General features: G+C 33.1%; 1 protein-coding gene across 1 annotated transcript in view; it reads right to left on the reverse strand.

Moving 5' to 3' along the window:
• The window catches only part of Drgx (Dorsal root ganglia homeobox), a 178,763-nt gene that overhangs the window by 12,091 nt on the left and 142,457 nt on the right, over positions 1-24,215 (reverse strand). Inside the window, exons 5-6 of the mRNA XM_035350942.2 lie at positions 15,236-15,577; positions 4,722-4,951 (exon numbers count right to left, since the gene is read on the reverse strand). Coding sequence (XP_035206833.1) covers positions 4,722-4,951; positions 15,236-15,577 — 572 coding nt within the window. The remainder of the gene's footprint in view (positions 1-4,721; positions 4,952-15,235; positions 15,578-24,215) is intronic.

The raw sequence follows: 24,215 nt of genomic DNA on the forward strand, positions 1-24,215 counted from the left end.
GCGTGTTTTATCTTAATGTACCAGCCAATTAATAAAATAAAAAACAACCAACCAACTACACATTTTTAGAATAGTTAAAATCTCGTTCTTATATTATTACTTTCGCCATATACAGGTATCCTTCCTATAAGACAGTTTCGAAAACGTTTTAAAAAAGCATTTTTTAATGGTTCTCACTGTTGCCTGGTTTAAGGTTAGACGTTTTGTGACGTTAGATGCCTTTAGAACGGACGATTCAAAATTTGAATTTTCATCGCCAAAGAAATAAATTTTATTTTAAAAGTTGTTTTCTTAATTTCAGACACAGTTTGGGATTGAAACATACCTTTTCAATAATTACTTTTAAAAAAGATAAAGCTAATTAGTAACACATACTCAAAAGCTTTAAAAATTTAAAATAATGCCTACAAAATTTTTAAGTAAATTGTCTGTCCCTTCATAGAAGGCAACGGCGTCTATTATCTGCCTCCATAATAAGTAAATTCCGGCCTCGAAAGGAACTAACGTTATAATGTCTAATCTCCGCCACTGGGACAAAAAACAAACTACTTATCAGCACATAGCAAACTTATTTAGCGCTTGGTTACTTAACACATTCCTACAGCATCAATGCCGTCATTTCAATCAGCATACAGCGTTTCAAAATGCTTTTGATAACTCTTCTTTGCACCAGCGACGAGGAGGACACAATATATATCCTTAAACATTGTGAAAACGGATCCTTTTGAGTTTCCTTTTAGAGAGTAGGACATAGTCCAGAAAAGATAAGCCTGGAAAATAGGGATGTTGATGAAACACAATAATTCCCCTAGAGTCCAAACACTCAAGGATTCTTCCTGATTAATGATGATAATCACTGTCATGCTAAAGCGATAAATTTCCTAGTAACCCTACGAATTCTTGCACATAACATCTGACCCCCAAGCAGCTGTTTTAGCGATAAAGACTGCCTCGCCTTCTTCATTGATTTCAGACATAATTTCTCTTCTTGCTTAGTTCCAAACTACAAAATTCAAATTTGATGAATCGAAAGACGTAGTGACCATTTTGGAAATAATGAGGCAGATGAATTAGTCAAAGAAGCGGCTCTTAATCGAGATGGTATTGGAATCATCTTTTCAGTGGCATCGTTCAAATTTCAAGTATCAACTAAAACAACTTGCTTCAAAATATTGGCAAGATTTTTGGAATAATACTTCACAGGGAAGACGCAGATGTAATTTCATTCCCAATGTAAGCTTCGCTTCTCCGTACTCGAATCATTTGTTGAATTCTATAAAACAGGATACGTATTTTTCTTTACACATTTCTACGCAAGAAACATTAACGTTTCTTGCTCAAAAAAAAAAAAAAAAAAAATTCCACAGTACCACTACAGGTACTAAACGTTGCAAAATAACCAAAATAGCTCTAATTTTGTCTCTCAACGAATCAAAACTAAACCTTGCATGAATGAATACAAATTGCATGAATGAATACAAAAAACATGAATACAAAGCTAAAGGAAAGGAATTACTTATTAGAGGAGAACCAAAGATTTTTCATTTTAAATATAAAAATTATATTTTAACAATGTTCGTGCACATTACGTTTCAAATGAGAAATTCAAGGAAGATTTAATCCTTGTTTGTGAGTAAATGTCTACCACATGATTGTTTTTCTCATCCTATAAACACATCCTTGGGGCTTTTTACAGAGTTTTCATTGTACAATTCACTTGCATTAAACTTCTGCCTCTTCGCGAAATGAGGCTCCGAAAAATATTGCTGTATTCCATGATTATCCTTCTATCATACTCGACGTCGCAAATGAGACTTAGGCAGGTAGAAGTTTATGAGGCATTAGAGACTTCAGAATCGAACAGGTATTGCCTCAGTACACTAATCAAACTAGAGTTTGAAAAACCAGAATTGACTCTATCTTTTTTCCTGTGGAACACTGGAGTCGTTGCATTTAAACATAAGAGAACAATAGCATAAAATTATTCAAAGTGAAATAACATAGCACAAACTGTTGAGTATACACATTATAATATTGGATTACGTAAATACAACAGAATTAATTTATGGAGATCATGACACTGGATTGCATTTTTATGTGAATAGATAAGCATATGAGATTTCATTTTGCTAATATATTGGAATATCTGATTCTTGTTATGTGAGGATATTTGCTACAGGTAAAACTGTTATGAGCTCATATCTTTCAGTCCAGAGATCATAAATAAGGTTCATGTCTTCAACTCAGCACGTTTGGTGTTTTGAATCATTACGAAAACTGTAGACGTTGCTCACGTTGTAAACTCACCCCTTTTCTTTTTAACTGTATGGTTCCCCCACAAGAGTGCAGAATTTAATCCTTCCAATAAATTTATTTTCAGAAAATGAAACATATCTTAGCATACCTACAAAGAGTGTATAATCCGATTAAAAATAAAAACGTGTATAGCGTTTGTCTTCTATGACTTGCCTACAGCACCGCACTCTCTCCATGAAATTCTTTATGACTTTTTCACCTATATGCCCATTGAGGTGTCTAATAATACGATCAATTTTCTCTTTAAGTTTTTTTATTGTTTCTTCTCGAGTTTGAATTTTGGGAGCTTGCAACAACATTATCAAGCAGAACGTTCTCTATTTACCAGCTAGATCGACAGCTTGGTGATTTAGGGTCTGGTCAAACGTGTCTGGCGCTTTTATTGGGATATCCTATACTTCAAAGTATACGGTTTGCGGGTTTCTCGCTACCAACCAATAAAATTAAGTTCTCAGCTGTAAAAAGTCGAATCTCTGGCCTTCATTCATGAGGCATTTATGAGATTCAAGGTGAATGCAATTTTGCACGTGTAAGACGAGGCCTAGATATTTAAAATTCAGGATAAACGAGCACATGTGATAGGTTAGACAGAAAAAGTGAAACTATCTTCAGTGGCTTTTTAATAGTATAGAAAATTATTCCGTGGCTTCTAGAATAAAAACCCAGATTCAAATTTTCGGAGATTAGTTATTGCTCGGATTGGGTAGCCTTCAATTTGGTTTACTTAAAAGCTTTTGAAATTTTCATGCAAAGTAGTCTTGTTCCTTTACAAGAGTCTTATAAGATCTGTTCTGCTTTATGCATAGAAAGCTTGAGAGCTGGCTTTACATGATGAGAAAGCTTTGGGGATGTTTGAGAGAAGGATTATTACCTTGTATACTTAATGGGGTCCGCTTGAATTCATCATGAAGAAGAAAATCTAATCTAGAGCTATACAAGATCTATAGACAACCTGATGTAGTACAGTTCTTCAAACTAAAGAGACTTAAAAGGGCTGGCATCTGGCCAGGATGCACGAAGATTGGATTTGTAAGACAATCTTCCTATCAAAGCCCATGGGAACCAGACCTCGGGGTCGATCCCCTGTGAGATGGATCGATTGTGTTGAAAATTACCTAAGCATTCTAAAGGTCCAAAACTGGTAAAGAGTTACCAAAAGCAGAGATGCCTGGAGGAGACTTCTGAAGAAAGCTAGGGCCCACCTTGGGCTGTCGAGCCAATGAAGAATAATTGTTCTTGTTAAAACTCTCTGATCGACAAGGCCGTATATACACGCCCTAGAATACTTTTGTGACATCTTTCAGAAAGTATATATATACGCATTGTGAAATACCGTGTTTACTCGCGTAATAATTCCATCTCCTTTTTGAAACAGAAAAAATCGTCAAAAGTGTATAATATTGTGTATTACGTTACTCCGCATAATAGTCGCACATAGAAACTTTCTCAATGAAAAATTGGCAAACATATACGAATAAATATGGTATGCCCAAAAGCGTAAATCATTGCATAGATCCAGGTATTAAGTAAAAGTAACGACGGCATTTTGAAATTAAATCAACAAAATACTTCTTTATTTATCGCAGTGTTCAGAAATTTGGGCTTTATTTGCGAAACCCAGTGCTGTCCAGTGGGTTACTGACTCATTTTCCACTCCGTTCCTGTCAGAGGCGTGGGAAAATCTATTCCAAACCTCCACATTCTTCTTTTGACCTAAGTCTAAACAATTTCAAGCCAGATATTACAACGTGTACTGCGTTACCATCGTAACACGCAACGTTTTGTCAATGTTGGACTGAGCCCCAAAAAATTACTGTCGGGGATAAAAAAAAATTCTTATTTTTGCTAATTATTATGTCGAACTTCTTCAATTATTTATTTATTATTAATCTGTACAAAGCCATTTTCTTTCAAATCTTCAGAACTTAATAAGTAATCCAGCTCAAAAACCAGACATACCGTTGAGTTGCATATGTAGAAATTTTCAGATATATTCACTTTCAGTTTCTTAAATTATGGGCACTTTTCTTTTATTCGTTTGTCACTTAGCTCTAAACTAAGCCCTTCAGTTTCTAAATGTTCTCTGCTTACTTACCAAGCAACAACAAAATAACACCAAAATAGAAATTATTTGAGCAGTTACCAAGTGGAATTAAATTAAGTCTTGTTCTATCTCCAAACAAATCAAAACTCAGCTTTAAATGTAAATATTAAAATACTATTAGGCTTTATTTTAGAAGAACATTAAAAATCAGTATTGTATATTAATTGGGAAACTAAGTAGTGGTGGACCTGCAACGAAATACTTAAAAATGTGCGTGCTTTAATGTTTGTTCCATTATTATTTTTATTCTGCATCAAATCAAGTGGTCATTCAAGTAAGGTGCATGTTATAAAATACTTACCCGGACGAGAGAGAGGAGAAAAGTGAAGATCTCAGGAAGGATCCTGGCCTGAGACAACCGGACGGATCCTTCAGGAGATTGGAATCACCGCCGAAAGATCCCATTTGGGATCTGGATGAGGCCAGAAGTAAGGAGGGAAAATCACTTAAGTGTTCAGAAGTACTCCCTAGTAACATAGAAGACTCTGCAGAGGAAGTGGAAGACGTCTTGGACATGCTCGCCAGCGAGCCCTGAAAATTACATCAAGATGTCAATAATCCATGAACTCACAAAATGCTTTTTTCGCTTTTCATTATGACAGTGCACACTCGATTATCGGGCTGCGGATTTTCGGTTACAAATTAAGTAAAGTTGATCTTTTAAAATACTTGAAATGGTGTTAACGAAAGGATTTTTTTTTTAATTTTTAAATAATTAATCGACACTAAAATCCACAAAACTTGATAAAAGTACTAAATTCAGTTTGTTTATTTACTTATTTTTTAACCTTTCACCAGCTTGTATACATAAGCAAGTAATGTAATGTTTTCGGTACAAAAATTCGATTAGGAATTTTATGTGAACAAACATGAATTAGGGTCAACACAACAAATTTTGACTTTTTACAATGATGTCTGTGCGTGAGGATATTTTCGCCTGCGACAACTTTTGAATCGAACTTCCGAAATTTCTGTTTTGTGTATTTTTAAGCTGTCTACATTCACGTAAAAAGTTGATTAGATTTTGGATAAAATTGGGAAACCGGAAGTGGTACGTTATAGGAAACCCACAACACAACCCGAATGGGCGACCCGAAATCGTACTTTCCTTGAAACCGAAAACACTTTTTAATAAAAACTGCAGTAGGATATAATCCAAAACGTTTTAATTTTAGTATTTAAAAATTTTATGTCCAATTGAACAATATAATAGATCTTTGCTAAAACTGATAAACTAGAAGTGAAACTTTACTTAAAGCTCTGAACAGACTTTCACAAAAAATATATTGCGAGGTAATCCAAAGCCTTTCCTATTTGGCGTTTAAAATAGGTATGTGATTGAGCACAGTATATTAAATTTATAAGCATTCGATGTATTGTTTCAATTAATGCTAAATGCAGCTAGATTAAGCTCATTATGCAAATGAGCTTTCGTGATGAAGCAATTAAATGTATTAGCCTCAGTTCTCCTCCTTTGTATCGAATCAATTTTCAGATAAAAAGATGCTTCCACAAAATGTTAATCGCTATGCTTTATTTATAAATAAATAATATTGTTGCATGTATATGCGTATGGATTGTATATTGTATAACCTTATTTTTCCTGCAGAGTTCCTCTTTTCAAACATTCCACGTCCCATTATACAAATGATACTATAATTTCACATATAAGTTCATTAAAATTTTTGCACATATACAAAATTAGTAGCAATATAGTAAATATCAATAATATACTGAATTTAAAAATAATCGCATGACAACATGTAAGATTTTATCGGGAATTTTTAAGATATACTGTAAAAAATTGTGCAGTTATTAAGTCGCTGATTTGTGAAAGACACTTCTGCGAGTGACGTAAGTGCGCCTTAATATTGTTATTTATCGAACTTACGTGAATTTTACTCATTATTTAACCCCTAGCAGCTAAAAAATTTTTGCATTTACTTTATTTATTTATTTTAAATCAAAAATTAAAAATGACATGCGACACTCGAATTTTATAAATTATTCTAAAAAGAAAAACTCATCTTACTAAAAACAACGCATGATTTTCATAATAAGAAAGATTGTAATTTGCAAGCCATTAGAACTCGAAAACAAACTGTTATTATTTTTCACAAGCCAGATTTACTTTTTTCATTAAAAAATATATTCTTTCTCTACTTAAAAAGTTAGATTTAATTAAAAGTATATAAAGTTGCTAAATTTATGAAACTTTAAAATTTATTTTTTAAAATAACTGTAATTATATTATTAATAATTTTAAGTTTATAAACTGATGTAAATTTAAAAATTAAAATTATTTAACAAATTCTTAATTTATAACATAACAATTTGCATTTAATTAACATATGTATGGATAATTATTTCATTAGTTCAGTTTGATAATAATGAATAATAATAAAGGCGATTCATTTCTTAAATAATGTAATGTATAAATTATTTAAAGTATTTTCTCAAGTGATGAAGATACTCATATATTACTTTCTTAAATGAATTTTAGTGTGTATTTAAATCCCTTAAGAGAATGATCAGTAGGTAACTCATAACAGTAGCAAAAATTTGTTTTCAGTTTATCCGAGAAAGCTCTTGAGATTTTCTTCAGTGATGCAGGGAAATGATCAGCAGTGTTCTTCATTGCGGATTGTAATAATGATAAATCGGATTACAAATTTTTTGGTAACCCGCAAAAAATCACTTTAGTTTGTACCGGTATATTAACATTATTTTATTGGTAGTTTGGGAAATATCATATCCTATGTTAGAAAAAAGCAAGGGGAAGAAAAAAACGCATGTGCTGTGGACGAAGAAAGCTAATCGATGTTCGCGTTTACAAAGTGCTACTTACTGAAAGCATGAAAAGGGCATATCATAAATTTCGATAAGCATTCATTGGGAAAGTGCTTATTTGTTCACGCTAAAGATGAATAACTCACACCTTTTTTCTTTTCACAAACGCGTTACTGTGTTTGGTTACGGAACTAGAAAGATATAATTCTATAATTAGAATTTTGTGGCAGAAAACTCTGGTGGATAGTATGAAAGTCTTTTATATATTTATTATACCGGCAGGCGGAGCAAGCACAGCAATTCTTAGAACTTCTGTCTTTCTACTGGCACGTAATTTCTTTGATCAGCTGTCTCATATGTTGCCCTAACATACACTGCAGAAAACAGAGACCGTCTTTGTAAAAAGTGTTCACAGAAAGCTCCAATATTGCCATATTTACATACAAATTTTCAAACTGCTTACATCGAGCGAAAACTTAAACTTAACTCTGAATGCTCACTGTAAGTTTCACACGTTTTAAATTTGCAGGAGTTAGACAGTCAATAATATTCATCAGAACAAAGCTGCGTATAAAACTGGACGATGAAGGTAATGAATTTAAATGCGCTGTGCTGACTTCAAAAATTTTAGATTCTAGAGATACAATTATCGCTGAACTAAAAGCTGATCCTGAATTTGGAAGTATCTATGCATATTTGAAAGACCCCGAAAGCTTTGAACATACAGATATCGATGCGATAAGAAATAGAGCAGAAAACTATGAAATAATAGATAATTTATTATTTTATGCGAAAACAACAAACGAAAATCTCGAGTACAAACCAGTCATCCCAGCCTCGCTTCGATTAAGCATTTTGAAGGAATTACACGACGCGAAAACAGCGGGTCATTTAGGGGTCAGAAAGACTTTAAAAAGGGTACGCGAGGCGGTATATTTCCCGCAATTATACAAAATAGTAACTGCGTATGTCAGGTCCTGCAATCAATGTCAGTTAATAAATGATATTAATTACAGCCCGGCCGGGTACTTAAATAGCATTCGCGCTACATTTCCGAATGAAATTTTAGGCATAGATCTCCTTGGTCCTTTCCCTCCAGAGTGAGTTAAATAAAAATCGTTTTCTTTTAGTAATTGTAGATCATTTTTCAAAATGGACAGAAATTGTTCCACTTAAACGCGCGTCAGCCAAAACAGTCGCAGATGCATTCTTACACAGATACATTTTAAAATATGCTGCACCGATAAAAGTCATTAGCGATAACGGTAAACAATTCATTAGTCAAATATTTGAAAACATATGCACTGAACTTGGCATACGCCATATCAAAATGGTTCCGTATAGACCACAGGCAAACATAGCAGAAAGAGTGAATAAAAACATTGTAAAAATAATTCGCAGTTACGTTAGCACACATCACAAGCGCTGGGATGGCTACATAAATGAGTTAGCTCATGCTTTAAGAACGGCAAATCACGATACTACGGGAAAAACCCCAGCAGAATTATTTTTAGGACGAAAGTTAATTACGCCATTAGATAAATTATTCTTTGTGCAACAAAGAGAGCAAGAATTTAAACAGAAAGATGTGCAAAAACTTATTGACCAGGCGATTAAAAGCTCGGATACGGCAAGAAATAGGCAAAAAGTATATTACGATAGAAAACGCCGTGAAGCAGATTTTAAAGTTGGGGATAAAGTATTGAAGCGGAAATTTTCTTTATCAAGTGCCCCAGACAATTTTACTGCAAAGTTAGCTCCAAAATTTGAAGTCACCTATGTAATTCAGGAAATCAAAGGAGTCGTATTGTACCTTAAAAACGAGAGAGGGGAAATCTGTAAAGCAAGTCCCGACCAGGTGAAAAAATATTATAATCAAAGTGATTTTGAAATCCTTAAAAGTTTCTTGCAGGACTCAAGCGTAAAAGAAGTAGAAGGTCCAGAAGTAACGTCACCCGTTCCACCACCCAAGAAGCAGACAACTGAAGAGAAACCTAGCCCTTCTACAACCCATACGACGGTACCGGAAAGAAGAAACGAAAACTTTCAGACTTCAGCATTTAAGAAAAACAAGAAAGCAATGCCGCCGCGTAAAGAAACCTTGGTAAAGAGGAAAACACCACTTACAACGTATCGCAGTAAAAATTATACATCAAAGAGAACGCTCCCAGGGCCAGAGAGTCAGGTGCAAACAATGCCGCCGTTCCCGAAAATAAAAAGACAGCAGGAGGAACGAAAAGACCAGCACCAACAGAAGAAATTCAAGAATGACTCTAGACCGGAGGACGCCAAGACCAGCCGTCCAGGTGAAAAACGGAAAAGACAGCAACCCGACGACTACCACTCCAAGAGGCCAGCATGCAGAGGGCGAAAAAGAAAAACTAACGTGGACGACACTCGGAGGTCATTAAGGAGAAGACTGACGTCCATGAAACCTATAACGTGGGAACAGTTCTGCCAGAAAAGAATGACGGAGTTCCGATCATCGAAAACTCAAAGATAAGTTAAAATCTTCTATAAAATGTTTTCTTTTGTTCCGAAATGTTATGCGTAAATACGAAGTTCTATGTTTTGACGGAATTCAATGTGTCTCGGTTGAGACTTAGTTTTGTTTTACTTTATTTAGCTAAGGCAAAAGTATTATTTTCTTTAAGTATAAAATCTAAGAACAAGCAGTTTCTGTTGGTCGGAAGACTAATTCTGTTATGTTAAAGCCAAAATTTGGCCGAAGATAAAAATAACTTCGTATTCTTGTATTAATAAGAACTTTAGTTTCAGTGCCGCCAGCTTGGCGAAGAATGAGTAAAGTAAAAATTTATTTTTCTCTTATTCATTTTATGGTAAATTGTAAATTTTAGTAGAACGCGCAAGGATTCAAATTATCAGCGGAAGTATTCTGAGTTAAATAGAAAGGAAACGAGTTCGAAGTGTGCTTTCTTGCTTCACGAGTGTGGAAGTGGCTAGTTAGAAATTGAAGAACCACGTGTTTCGGCTTGTGTGCTTGCCTCGGCAAATTGTTAATCTTTCAACGTAATATTCAGAGTTTGCTGAATTATCAGCGGAATTTTAGAACGCGGTGAGGTTAGTTACGTTTAGAGAGCCTCGTAGTTAGTCGCTTGTTATTATCTCTTTTTAGTTTCTTATTTTTATTTTACCACCGGGTCGGCGTAGTTTGTGAGCGTCAAGAGCACGCATTTGTAATTTCTAAAGTTGAATAAAAAGGGACTTAAACCCTTCTCAGGACTCTGTCTAATTTCCAGTTTTCAGCAGTCACCACTTTGTTGCTTGCAGGTTGGAAGCGCGCAACTTTACAAATTTTGGTTAATTTGTTGGCTTTTCTGGCATATTTATTCGCAAAATTCATACGAACTGTGAAAATGCAAAAATACTAACTCATTTGAAAACCCTGGAAAATATTGCAATGTTTAATTTAAGTATTCTTTGTTTTGAAGCTGTGGACAGCAATGATTTGTAAAGCAATTTAAAATGGAATCCGAAATTTTAAACTTATAAGGTATTATTTTATATATTTAAAATTGTGAATTTTAGAGTTTCATTCGAACAGTATCATGCGTATGATGTTATAACCCTTATAACTGTGATTTAATATTATGATTTGTATTCTGCGAACTATTTTGGTGTTAGTTAATAAGATGTATGAGACTGATGAGGTTTAAAGCATACGTTTCCTACTTTAGTTATTATTTATTGTTAATTTTTCCTCATTTTCAGTGTTAGTAATGACATTAGCATCTTGGTGAATATGATTCAGAAAGGTGAAGATTAAAAATGGTAAAGAGAAAAAACGTTTACAAATATTTTGAAAATGAAAGAAAAAATTGAGAGAGAGGAGCAAAATTTCAGTTATCTTCATGTTCTTGATGACCTAATATCAACACTGAGCACACAAAAAAGTTCTCTTCTTGCCTTCAAATAATTAACATCAGTATTAACAGATTAAAAATATTTTTCGATACAGATCATTGAGAGATCGAAAACACGGGTTGAACCTCGGACGGGACACAGGTACGTTTTGTTGATCATTTTAATTTAAAGCATTATTCGATTCGTTACAGAATCGAAGGCTTAGTACCAATATCATCTGTACACTTATTTAGAGTTCTGCTCTTAATGAGTTAGATAAACGTCCATAAATTTTAAATGTGATGTGTATTTCACAGCTGATGATGTATATGTTCTTCTGATACAATATTAGTATTAGAACTAATAAAATTTGGTGCTGAAACATTTTTGTTTTTAACTTTGTTTGTTTCATACATCGTTTAGGTCATACTAAAAGTCCAACTCAAGTGTAAAATCGAAACACCCTTTTAAAGAATGAAATAGAGAGCTCTCTTAGGTATCAAATAAAAGAAGGGGAACTGGTGATTGTGATATTTTAACACAGCGTTCCGATTCCAATTTCAAAATCTGGAATGACAAAGATTAGGCAGGCTTTTATGAATCCAGAATAAACGGTAACTACAGAGAAATGATTCATGGAAAAAACTGATTGTCTATAGAAGAACTAAAACAGATTTCACTGACTTAGGAGGAAGTACGTGTGATATTAATTCCTAAAATTTAGTGGGCTCTTAAGCTCCTATGTTGTTTTAATGCAGGAAACATTCGATTCCTAATAAAGAACAAAAATTTTACATTCCATCAATAAAGTTAAATAAATTTAAAAAATACAAAGTTTTCAAAAAAGATTTTATTCTTGTGATCGAGGTAAGGCCTCGGGGTTCATCTGCTTAAAGAGAGGGATGCCTTCGTCGAGGGCTTTCTGAAGAGAAACCGGCTCGTATACACGTTACTCATGGGAAAAACCACGAAAACGCCCGTGCAGCCAGCCCGTTCGCGGGATTCAAACCTTGGAACCGAATTACCAGTGTTCAGCGACTTTACCATTCGGGCTTTGGCGGGCTTTTCAATAAAGAAAAGAGTATATTCAACAAGAAAAGTTAAGCAGAAATTAACTAAAATAACACAGGAGTTTTATAATGGCTGCCAAACCAACAAATAATTTGAGAGAGCTTGCTTAGTGACCGGATTATTTTACCAAAAAACATTTTACACACCCCAAAAAAATTTCTCTTAAAAATGTTTAGTTTAAACGAGCTATTTTTTGTGTGATTAATTTTAAAGGTCATTATGAATAAAAAATGAATATCATTATGAATTACACATTTCTAAGGTTTTTCTCCTTCCTTTCCTCATGCCTTCGTGATGTAACAGGGAGTACGGTTGAAGCGTATTCAGGAGGTCCAATACAATCTGAATACGTATAAGGTGTTTTCTTTGAGTTCGGATTACACATTTTTTCTGTTTCTACATCAATATAACCTAATGACTCTACACATTTAAGTAAGGAATGTTCTCTGTGTTTCCGTGATAAAGACCCAGTATACGGATTTATAAATAATTTATTGACGTTACAGCAAATTATTTCAGTGATCTCAAACGAAACTTACATGCAGGCCGGATATTAATGAGAACAGCTGATGGCACAGATTTTTTTTTAAAATTTTTTATGAAATGAAAAGTTTTATGAACAAAAAAAAAGTGATTTAAATAAATTTCAAATTTCGCTTACTAAATATTTATTTTCCACGTTTTCAGAGGAAATTTACAAATCCGTGCGAAACCTGAGAGTAAATAACGACAACTTAGTCTCTTTCTCTAATGAATTTATAAGGCATTTTGTCCCTCCTTCCGGCACTCCTTCGTAATATAACGGTAGCATATTCTGCACGTATTCGAAAGGTCCAGGTTCGCCTCCCGGGGAGGGGACAGCACATTTTCATTTCTCACGTCTCCTGCTTCAAAAATAACCTACAGTGACGCCCGAACTAAAAGGTGATGGACGATAATTAGTCACCATCAGGATTTGACGATTCTATCCCCAGTCGACCTTTGAAAGGGAGAGTATGTGTTTCCTCTCTCCTTCCGGAATGCCTTCGTGGTGCAACGGTAGCACACTCGGCGCGTATTCGAGAGGTGCAGGTTCGTCTCCCGGCGAGGGCGTGGCACATTTTTTCAAGTCTCTTCAAAAATAATCTAATGACTCCGCACATTAAATTTTTCTTCGATGCATAAACACAAAGCATACGTTTGTAAATTATCATAAACTTCTTCATTTCTTACTACAGCCTGAAAATCGGTGGCTTTTCGATTTTGAATAATTACTTATTTTTGAAGAGAAATTATTTAAGTCACAAATGTAGATGCTCAGAGGTCAATGGGGTTCATTTCTGATTTACATTAAACTGTGCAAAAATGTTGTTCACATACAAACCTATCACGACAATAGCATAAATGTGAAAAGGAGGCCAAGTTCGAGAGAAACGACGTCCGGTGTAGTCGGTGTCATTGACAAAGGGGTTGAGATCTAACGTATGCAAGAGCTGTAGGAATCTACAACGTCTTTCAATTCATTTAAAATACAATTTATTACTTTCTTTGATATCGGATTTCTGGCTTCGCGAGTTACTTTCTAATTGGAAAAATCAAATTTTTAACGTAATTAATTGACAATTAAAACTTGTAACTTAAACTAATATTAACAATTAAAACTTATAACTTGAACTAAATAATTTAATTTATTGTAAATTAAAACTTCTATATTATTATTACAGTAGTTAGGCCCGAACCTACTACCAAAATGGAAAAAAAAAAGGCGACTCTGCACTCTACCTCTGTGCCATCATTTCACCTATCATAAACAGGTTTTTATTCTTTACTTTCAGGAAAGTTGATTAATGGCTCGGAAACCGACTATTGGAGCAACGCCATTTAATGGTGACGTTGTCAAATGCTCATTATGAGTATTATTTGGTTTAAAGTCGATAATAATGTAGTTTTTTGTAGTTTTAGATTTGATTTAGTTTCAATTTGGCATCAAGTTATACTAGGCATACACAAATATGCCTAATCTACTTTGATGTCAAATTTGAAGTATCTAAGTCATTTAGAAATCGTCTAGGTTTTTGATCAGTCAGTGAGTGATAAAAATGACACTTTTCAGACTTTAATAATTCAATAACTATAAGAGGTAGATCAATGAAATTTAGGATTCTAAGTGTTCAAGGGATTTCTATTAGACGCACAAATTTGCAAGTTTGTAGGTCTAATAGTTTTTGAGTAATGGGGGCTCGAAATCAGCTCGAAATGGTTCGTGAAAGATGCACATGGCCGGTGTCTCGCTGTTTACTTTTCCGTCCGTTTCGAAGTTGGCTGACCCACTGTCGTGTGTCTAAATTATTCTTAAGACAAAAAATTGTAAGTAAGCTTATTTATTTTTTCAGACGTACGAATAAAAGCTAAGAAAATTTGTATTTTCTAACCTTTCTATAGTACCTGTAATACACTGTACATTAATTAGGTCTATTTATATAGGTGCTCAGATACATTATTCGTATTCGTTTATAATGGAAATGAAAATGATATAAAATCAGACCTTCAAATAGCTAAAGTCTTGAAATCTTTGCAAATCAGTATTTGCAACTAATTCATAATTAAAATGTCATCTCGGGCTGCATAAAATGGATTTGAGGATTACACGCGCTTTGAAACCACTGAAATTAGTTGGTGTATAGTATTTAGTAGTTTGTATTTTATTTGCGGTATTTTTATTTTTGTATGTGGTATCACTACACAATTTTATATTTGATGTATGTAAAATTTACTCTTGAAGTTTTTTGTAGGCCTCGTGCTTACATCATTACTATAGAGCACAAAAGGCTTGAGGATTTTTGTTTTACTTAATCAAAAGTAGTTTTTTATATTCATAAACTGAAACTAAATAAAAGGCTGACTGCATTCTCAACCTAAATTTGTAAAATTTCCCTTGGTTGAGAACCTCGTACGTGACAAGTTTAAAATAAACATCTAGTTGGAGTATTATTTACCGTTCAATTTTTTTAAATGAAAACATTCCAATAAACCGGCTTTAAACACCAATTTTATCGGCTTATAGATAATTGAAAAAGTCGATAAAGTTGCAGTTCCTGTAGTTTTCCTCACCTCCATGGCGTTCTCCCCTCCGGCATCATCCCCGGACGCCGATCCGGTGGCGGCCGCCGCCGCCACCGCTCTGGGCGGGGAGAGGTCGTCCTCCCTGCCGCTGCTGTCCGCATCTTCCTCATCGGTCAGATGCCGTTGGGAGGAGGAGGGCGACGACCCCGCTTTGTCCCCAGTCAGGAGAAGTGCAGGGTCGTCTGTGGGGTCGTCATCGGGGGAGGCCGGATCGTCCTGAGCGTGAGCAACTCCCTGGTCGTCGGAAGAGGGAAGGCGGTCCTTCTCCTCCCTCTCTTTGCGAAGTCGTTCTGCTTTGCGCCACTTGGCGCGCCGGTTCTGGAACCAGACCTAGAAAAAGGAAAAGACGAAAAAATATGAGAAAATTAACGGCATTGCTTGCTTCGTCAGTTTTATTTTGTAACTCGGCTACAAGAGTTAAAAAGCAAAGTAACTGAACTCCGAATTATAAAAATTTAGGTCTCTCTATATAAAAGAATATTTATTTATTTATTTACCATCAGATGAGCAGCTGCACCGCCTTTAAGACATTCAGCTTTTACGCTCAACTGATGGAATCATCTACCAACTGTGTTGTTATGTAAAATACAATAAAATTTTAGAATTTTGATAATTACATAATAAAAATTAAATATCAAGAAATAAATATATAAATAATAAAATAAATAATAAACATAAATAGATAGAATAAATAAAAGTTAAAAATTTAGAATAAGATAAATACAATGTTGTTATATATGAAGTCAAATAAAGTATCAGAATTTTGAGAATTATATAATAAAAATTGAAGAAAATAAATATATAAAAACATAATACCTAAATAAATATGAAAGTAAATGAAACATAAATACATAAGCAAATACTTAAGAAAATCATTACAAATTTTGAAAATGAACAACATAATGTATGAGAATAGTAGAGGCTGAGAATGTAAGATATATAAAGAGTAAAGTATTTCATTATGGAGAATGAAGAGCAGTAATTGAATAAAAGTTGATGAGAAATAGTATTTGAATGAATTAGGATGACCTGAATGAAAAGTTCGTGGAAATTCTTGATAGAGAGTCATTCTTGAGTAAAAGACTTGACTAAAAATCTTGAGTTGAGACTTTATTAATATATTAAGGAGATGGAGTTAGAAAATATCCTTAAATTCTTGATTGAGCTTGAGAGATCTTGAAGGTGTACTTAAATAAAGATAGTCTTCAGTGAAAGCATTAAAATGAGGTAGTAGAAAGAATGGCGTATTAAGTAAGGTAAATGAACAAAGAATAATGATTTCAAGTTCCTTTAAGATTATCGATGTTTGCGGAGATATAATTTATTATATTATGAAGATGATTTCTTAGAATATTACTTTTTAATAACTGTTGAAACCATAACTGAGCAGAAGTTAAATTGTATGCTTTAAGGTGATAATTTTTAGTAAGGTTGCAGTGAAAGAGATAATGATCTACTGTGCCTTCATTCCCACAGGTACAGAGATTTGTATGGTGAAGTCCGAATCTATGAAGGTATTCTGGAAATGGCCCATGAGCTGTTAGGAAAAATGTAATTGAACGGTTGGTAGATATTAATGAACTGGAAGGTTTTGATATGAAAGTAAAAGTTCTTCTGCCGGTAGTTGCTTCAGTCCAGGTTTGCTTCCATAAGTGCATTAATTCTGTTTCTAATTTTGTTTTTAGTAATGATATTGGATATGGAATTGAGTAATTTGGAAGGGAAGAATTGTTTGCAGCCTCTTTTGCTAGTTCATCTGCGAGCTCGGTACCACTATTACCGATTTGTGCTTTAATCCATTTGAAATGTGGTCTATTATTGTTTTGAAATTGAGAAAGTAGATAATGGATTTCTTGTACAATAGGCGATCGACTGTGTCCAATTATAGTTTGAATACGAGATGCACTATCAGAGAGAATTAAGGAGGGTAAAGAAAGTTCTTTTGCGAAGCATATGGCTTCTTTGATTGCAAAAAGTTCTGCTTGAAAAACTGAGTTGTTATTGTTTAAACGAATATTCCAGTTTTTAATATTTGAATTTTTTCGGAATGCGCAATATACACTACCAACGCCTGCTTCAGATTTCGAACCATCAGTATATATGGTGAGTTCATATTTATTGAGTTCAAAGGTTCCCAATAAGGATTTTGTGTAAAAATATGTAAGATGTAGCTCTAAGTTGTGTTTAAGATATTTAAAATCTGTGGGTTGAAATACATTATTATTCATTATGCTTTGAATTCTTAGTTTTAATATTCTTACTTTATTTGCTTCTTTTATTAGAGATAAAGTTATTGGAGGGATGCCGGTTATTATTTGTAGCGCACTAGTTGGAGTAGTTCTATATGCTTTTGCTAGAGAGAGGAGGAAAGGTCTTTGGATTGAAAGTAAATGTTTTTGAGCCTGGGAATTCAAGGTTAAACCCCAGACGGAAGCTCCATATAGTAGTATTTTTTCAATAACTGTTATGTACCAAATTGTTTTCTAATTTTGAGGATATACCCCAAGTGCTGGCTGTTACAGATCGAAGAGAACTGTGAAGGGTTAAAGTTTTGTTTTTGAGATATTGAATATTGAAATGCCAGGATTGCCGAGTATCTAATACTATTCCCAGATATGTGATGCTCTTGTCAATTTTGATTTTTTCTTGAGAAATTTTGATTATTGGCTTTCTTAGGTTTTTTATGGAAGTACCTCTTTTTGGAATATATAGTGCTTTACATTTTATAGTAGATGTCCATTTACATTTTATAGTAGATGTTTTATAGTTATGTCCAGTTGCGGAAGATATTTAAAGAAAAACTGGAGTTAATTTCTATTGATTTCCGGCTACTTGCGTTCACAATGAGAAGAAAATTATCTGCATATGCTTGGATATGGGTATGTTTAATATTGTCATATAGTTTTAAAACTTCGTTTGCTATAAGATTCCAAAACGTAGGGCTTAAGCAAGATCCTTGAGGACAACCTTTTGTTAATTTATAATTTATTACACCGGAATCTGAAGAATATTTTAGAGTTCTATTGCATAGGTAGTCTTTGATAATATGAAGGATATCCTGAGGGCATGATATTATTTCTAGAATTGTTATGATGTCTTTCCAGCGGATAGAATCGAAGGCTGCTTGAATATCTATCGAAATTATTATTGAATGAAGATTCTTTGATTCATTCATCTTTAAGACTTATTGCATTTTTTGAAAAGCATGATCTATTGATTTATTTGGTGTGAATCCATACTGATTTTCATGCATGATTTTATTTTTATTTGGATGATATAAAAGTCTTGAAAGGATTGGTTTTTCAAGGAGTTTGCCCAACGTGGGAAGAAGGCATATTGGTCTATAAGATAGAGGGTTTGTGGCTGGTTTATTTTTCTTGAGGAGCAAAACAACTTCTGCATTTTTTAATATATTATGAAATGTTAAGTTATACCAGCAGGCGTTAATGAATGATATAATAATTTGTTGATTATTATAAAAAATAAGTTTTAAGATGATGTTGTCGATTCCATCTGGACCTGGTGCTTTCCTGTTATTTAGTCTTTTGATGATATGTTCGAATTCATCGATGTTTGGAGGGATGATAACTGTTGGTGGATTAGGATGACATGCAGAAGAACTGTTAGATGCTTCTGTATCTGTGGTATGATTCGATCTATATTGATCTTGTGGGATAGTTTTGATAAAATTTCTAACGCAGCCTGGGAAGAGGAAATTGATTCAGAGAAACTGTACATTGATAATGAAGGCGGAGCCATAAATTTTGGAGGTAGAAGTGCAAAATGTTTTCCAACTATTAATTTTTGATATTCTGATATTTCTTTTATAATGCGCTCTTGCATTTTGGAATGCTATTTTATAGTGAGTTCTTTCTGTATCTTCTATACAGGCTTTGTATCTTCTTCGGAGAGCTCTTACGTTTTTTCTTTCTATTGCAAGATTTTGGTTTCACCATGGAGTACTTAATTTTTTGGCACGTGAGCATCGTTTATATGAGGCGTTGCAGATCTCTCTTATACTATTTATGAGGTATGAAACAGAGGTATTTACTTCCGCTTTTGAAGAGGCTGTTTTTAAGGAATGAAGAATACTGCAGAGTAATTTTGTAGATTAGCTATAAATTTATTGTGTCCACCATAATGAGTTTTGAAGCGACGTTTTTTATTAAAAGTGAAATTAGATTGTATTTCAAAGGTGATGAATCGGTGATCACTAAAAGATTCTATTTTAGAAACTTTCCAATTTGAGATTAAGGATGCTATTTTAGGCGTTGCGAGAGTTAAGTCAATCCAACCTTGTGCTCTTAATGTCAGGAATGTAGGTGGACTATTAGCGTTATTTAAAATTGTAAGTCGTTTTTCTTGAATAAATTCTAAAAGCAGTCAACTTCTATTATTTTCAACCGGCGCTCCCCATACAGAGCTATGTGCGTTGAAGTTTCCTGCAATGATGTGATTTGAGTTTGGAGGCAGTTGAATTGAGTCCAGTTCTATAAGTATCTCTTGCAAGTCTATTGATGGAGGAGCATAAAGGGAGATACAAAATAAAGGATGAATAAGAAATTCTAAGTTGATAGTTATTGTATGTAGAGTAGTTTGAACTATTATTGGAATTAGAGGCCCAAAGTAGATTATAGCAGATTTATGAGAATGCGAAAGATGATAAAATAGCCCCGAAGGAATTTCCTTGTTGAGGGAATATATGGTTCTTGTGCAAAGATGATATTGATATTTTATTCTTTTGCTAACTGTAGAGCTTTCGGTAAAGTGGCACGAGCTCTTTATAAATTTATTTGTAGTATTCTTATTTGTTTATGAGAATCCATTAGTAGTATGTTCTTGATTTCATTTTCGAGACTTCTAATTGATAAGAAGGGCAGTGAACGTCATTTGCAGCATGATAGATATGAAAATTGGTGTTAAAAGATAAGTTATTAACTTGACAGTTAATGCAGGTTGGAGCTGGAGCTTGACATTGCGAGATATGATGATTATCTCAGCAGTATAGACAATGAGTTGAATAAGTGCAGAATTTGCTTGAATGTGCGAAATCTTGACAATTATTGCATCGAAGAATTCCGAAGTGCTCGGTGATTCGAATAGTTTTCCAACCTATTGCAATTGATTTCATGTTGATAAGAGGTTCAAAAACCGTGGGGGAACATTCAGTTGCCCACTTTGTTGTAGATTCTGATCTTTCTGAAAGTTTGAAAAGTGGGGTGAAAGAGTGGTTGAAAGTATCTATTAACGAAGATATTAAGGCAGAAATGTCCTGATCCGTGTAATGGGCTGGAACATTGTGAAAGTTACATCTTGGGAGTCTTGGTAAAGAGATTCGAAGAGAAATATTATCTATTGGGCTATCTATTATTGTTGTTTTAAGGAGTTTGACATCGTTGTAAGATTCGCAGGTGACAACCAGGCCTCCTCTTTTAAGTTTGGTTATATTTTTAATTTTCTGTTTCAAATTGTTTAATGGTACATAGTGATCCAAATCATCTAAAAGTTTTTCAGTCGTATTATTTTCTTTTGGATGGATGATAAGTGCTGGTGATTTTTTATTTGAGTTGTAATCGTTCACAGATGGATAATTGTGTGGTAGAATGATCTTGATGAAAATTATCAGTGTGAGTTTCATTTAAATGAAAATTGGGAATAATATGAGCTGATTTATTTTGAGCACTGATTTTTTTCTTTTTGAGATTGAGGAGACTGAATAGACGGAGTAACTTGCCCCGCTTTGTCTTACGTAGTAGTCTTCTTATTATGAGTATTCGGAGACAGGATAGTACGAGTGACTTGGCCTGATTTATCAGAATAGTTCTTAATTTCAGTTGATTTCATGGCAATATTTCTTAGATTGTCCAAAATTTTTGTTAGTTGATTTTGTAACTTTAATGAAATAGTGTTCGGTGCTACTTTGGTAGACGGTTGCACGGATTTTGGCGATTTTTGGCGATTTTCTTTTGGCGAGTAATACAACTTATGGTAAACCCACTGCTAGATAAGTTATTTATGGTAACCGATACTTTGTTGTCATATTATTTAAAAAATAATGTGTTTTATTGTGCATAAATTCCGTGTTTTAAATATTATTTATGGCTTCTAAATATTAAAAATCAATTTAATTTTGCATTTTTATTTGAAATAAAAATTTGATTGTTTATCATATTTTATGAAATTTTATTTTGTGGTTGTTTATTTTGTGATTAAATATTAAAATACAATTTAATTTTGCATTTTTTTTAAAAATGATTTTATTATGTATGAATTTTTAAATAATTTTAATTCTAGGCGTGATGTAATAAGCTCTCTGACTGGTTATAGAATATTTGTGCATTAACAAGCTATAATCAGCACCCTGATTGGTTACTGACAATTTGTGCATTTCCGCGCCGTTTTAAAATTTAATTCATATCTTCGAATTCCGTCAAAGATGTCTTCAAAGATGTTATCTAAATTATGATTCCGATATTTTTTGTGGTACTTATCAATAAACAACATGTTAAATGACTCAAAAAAATGTAAGTACATATTTTTCTTTTCTTTTATAATTGTATACTTCAATTTTTGTTAAAAAAATTAATACACTATTTTCAAAAATTGCTGAGATAATTATTGTCCATATGTTTTAATGTTAATTATATTCTATATAACGTATTTTAAAGCATTTGAATTTAATAATATTCTAATTCTTTTAAATGTTGGTATGATGGTTTTAATTCGATATTCAATTTCAGTAATATTTTAATCTAATTAAACGTTGGCACAATGTTTTTATAGCGGTGTTTCTATTCTCTTCTTTGCTATATGAAAGTAATAATAGCCTTACTTTAGTATTTTATACTCATAGTAAATGTAATTATTTACACTTGCCTGCCATCTTAAAAAACGACATTTTCAACAAAAAATTAATCCATTACTTTTAACGATATTTATTTTTTTTTCAAGTTTCGAATACTTTACTATGCGTAAAAACAGCGTTTTTAAAGATGGCTGACGTTTGTAAAAACCGCGCCAACGTAAATCGCCAATAATCCGTGCAACCGTCTACCAAAGTAGTACCTAGTGTTCTTTTCCCCCTTTTTGGATTTTAAAAATTTCAGTCCTTTGTTGTAAAAGAATGCGATGATCATATCTAATTCTGAGTTTGTGTCCGAAAAAAGTAACAATGGTACTCATTATTATTATAAAATAATAGAAATGTAGAGAAGAAAAATAGAAGTAAAAAGTTAAAGTCTTGTAAAATTGAAATCTTGAAAACACAAGAGTCTGTGCTTTCTGCTATTAAAATGTAAACAATGCGTTAACTTTTATTTCGTATGTTACTATTTAATAATATTTAAATATTTAGTGTTTCCAAGTACAGAAAACTAAACAATTTCTTAAAATATATTTAAAATGAGATTTATTTATTTTATTATTAGGATATTAACAATTTTATATATTAGATGAATGTATTATTGCATGCGCTTAGTTAAATTTTGACATGTGCATTGCTAGTAATATTCCAATGATTTAAATATGAAAATAAATAGTACAATATTGAAAAATGTATAATAACTTTTAAAATAATGAATATTCAGAAATGAAACCAATATGAAAAGAAAGAGAAAATTCTTTTTGTTATTTCTATTATAAAATCATTATATTTCAACAAAATCTTAAAATGAAAATATAAAAGATATATGTATTTAGATCAGTTAGAGCCGATTCAATAATATAACTCAATAAATTTTTCTTAAGATAAAAGAGGATAAAATTCAAAATTTGAAAATATAATAATTTTTAAATGCAAATAGGTATAGGAAAAGTACTTATCTTAATTGAAAGAAGAAAACTTCTCTTATAGGAAAATATAATTTAAAACATAATTTTCAAATGAAATCTTGAAAATATTTAGTACATAAAGCTTACACCCCCGTTGAAACGGAGTAATGATTGTTGAAAAGCTGAGACATATTTTCCGAAGTTGTAATTAATTCAACCGTCCACAGGTGATAAGGAGCACCCCTATGAGAGTTATATCAAACTGTTACTCTTATAAAGGGCTGTCGAATGACATATTTTTCAAGAATATACTATCGGCATTTCCGCACTTAAAAATCCTCAAATGATCAGCATTAAAACATCCAACAAACAATGTAGCAGTCAGTAGATGATCTATAAAAGGATATTGTTCTACAAAAGCTAACAGCATCAAGTGATTTGTCTGCTGTGTAAGCAATTTTATTTTTGTATATTTTCCATCACGACGCGGCACGCGCTAAACAATTTTCTTTAGAAATATTTACGCGGTAGTTTGGTACTTGCAGCGAAAACTCCCATCAGATAACTTCGACTGCGACAAAAATTTTTCCTGCTACAAAATATGTTTCTTTCCACGGCTATTTTGATAACATTAAGCAATGAGAAAATAGGCTTCCAAATAGCAATAGAATTTGGTAATTTACTATAAATGTTAATGCTAACAATATAAATTTGTACTTTCGCAGCATTTCAATTAGGAAACGTTTGTTTATAAATGGCTCAAAATGTCTTAGAAGCCAAAGTTCGTTTGTTAATTGCTCATAATGTTTCTGGAAATTATTTGCAATTAATGCTACTGGAAATTATGGTATGCCTGATTTTTAATACTCAGAGGGCATCCCTCAATGGAAGAAAACTTGCCAATGTAAAATTTAAAATTAGGCAAAAATGTGCCTTAGTTTGACCTAGATGTTTTCAGAGATTTTTTATCCTCCAAGAGAAAAATTTTTTTTTTACAAACATAATTTCCCTCCAAAAATCGATCCGATCTGCTGATCGCCTTCAAAATCGATAGACTTATTGAAAACCTACGTCAAAGTAAGATTTTCATCAACCCCCCCTTTTAAATGATTAACTAAAATCGAAACCAAGCTTTGCGGCGATTTAATCTCGTCCTTCAGAGGTTTCAAACTCGCGGCTCCGGAAGCAATTTTATGCG

This window comes from Stegodyphus dumicola, chromosome 8 (assembly GCF_044657685.1).
Source record: "Stegodyphus dumicola isolate Sdum_Otavi_A_Nest chromosome 8, ASM4465768v1".
Taxonomy (NCBI): Eukaryota; Metazoa; Arthropoda; class Arachnida; order Araneae; family Eresidae; genus Stegodyphus; species Stegodyphus dumicola.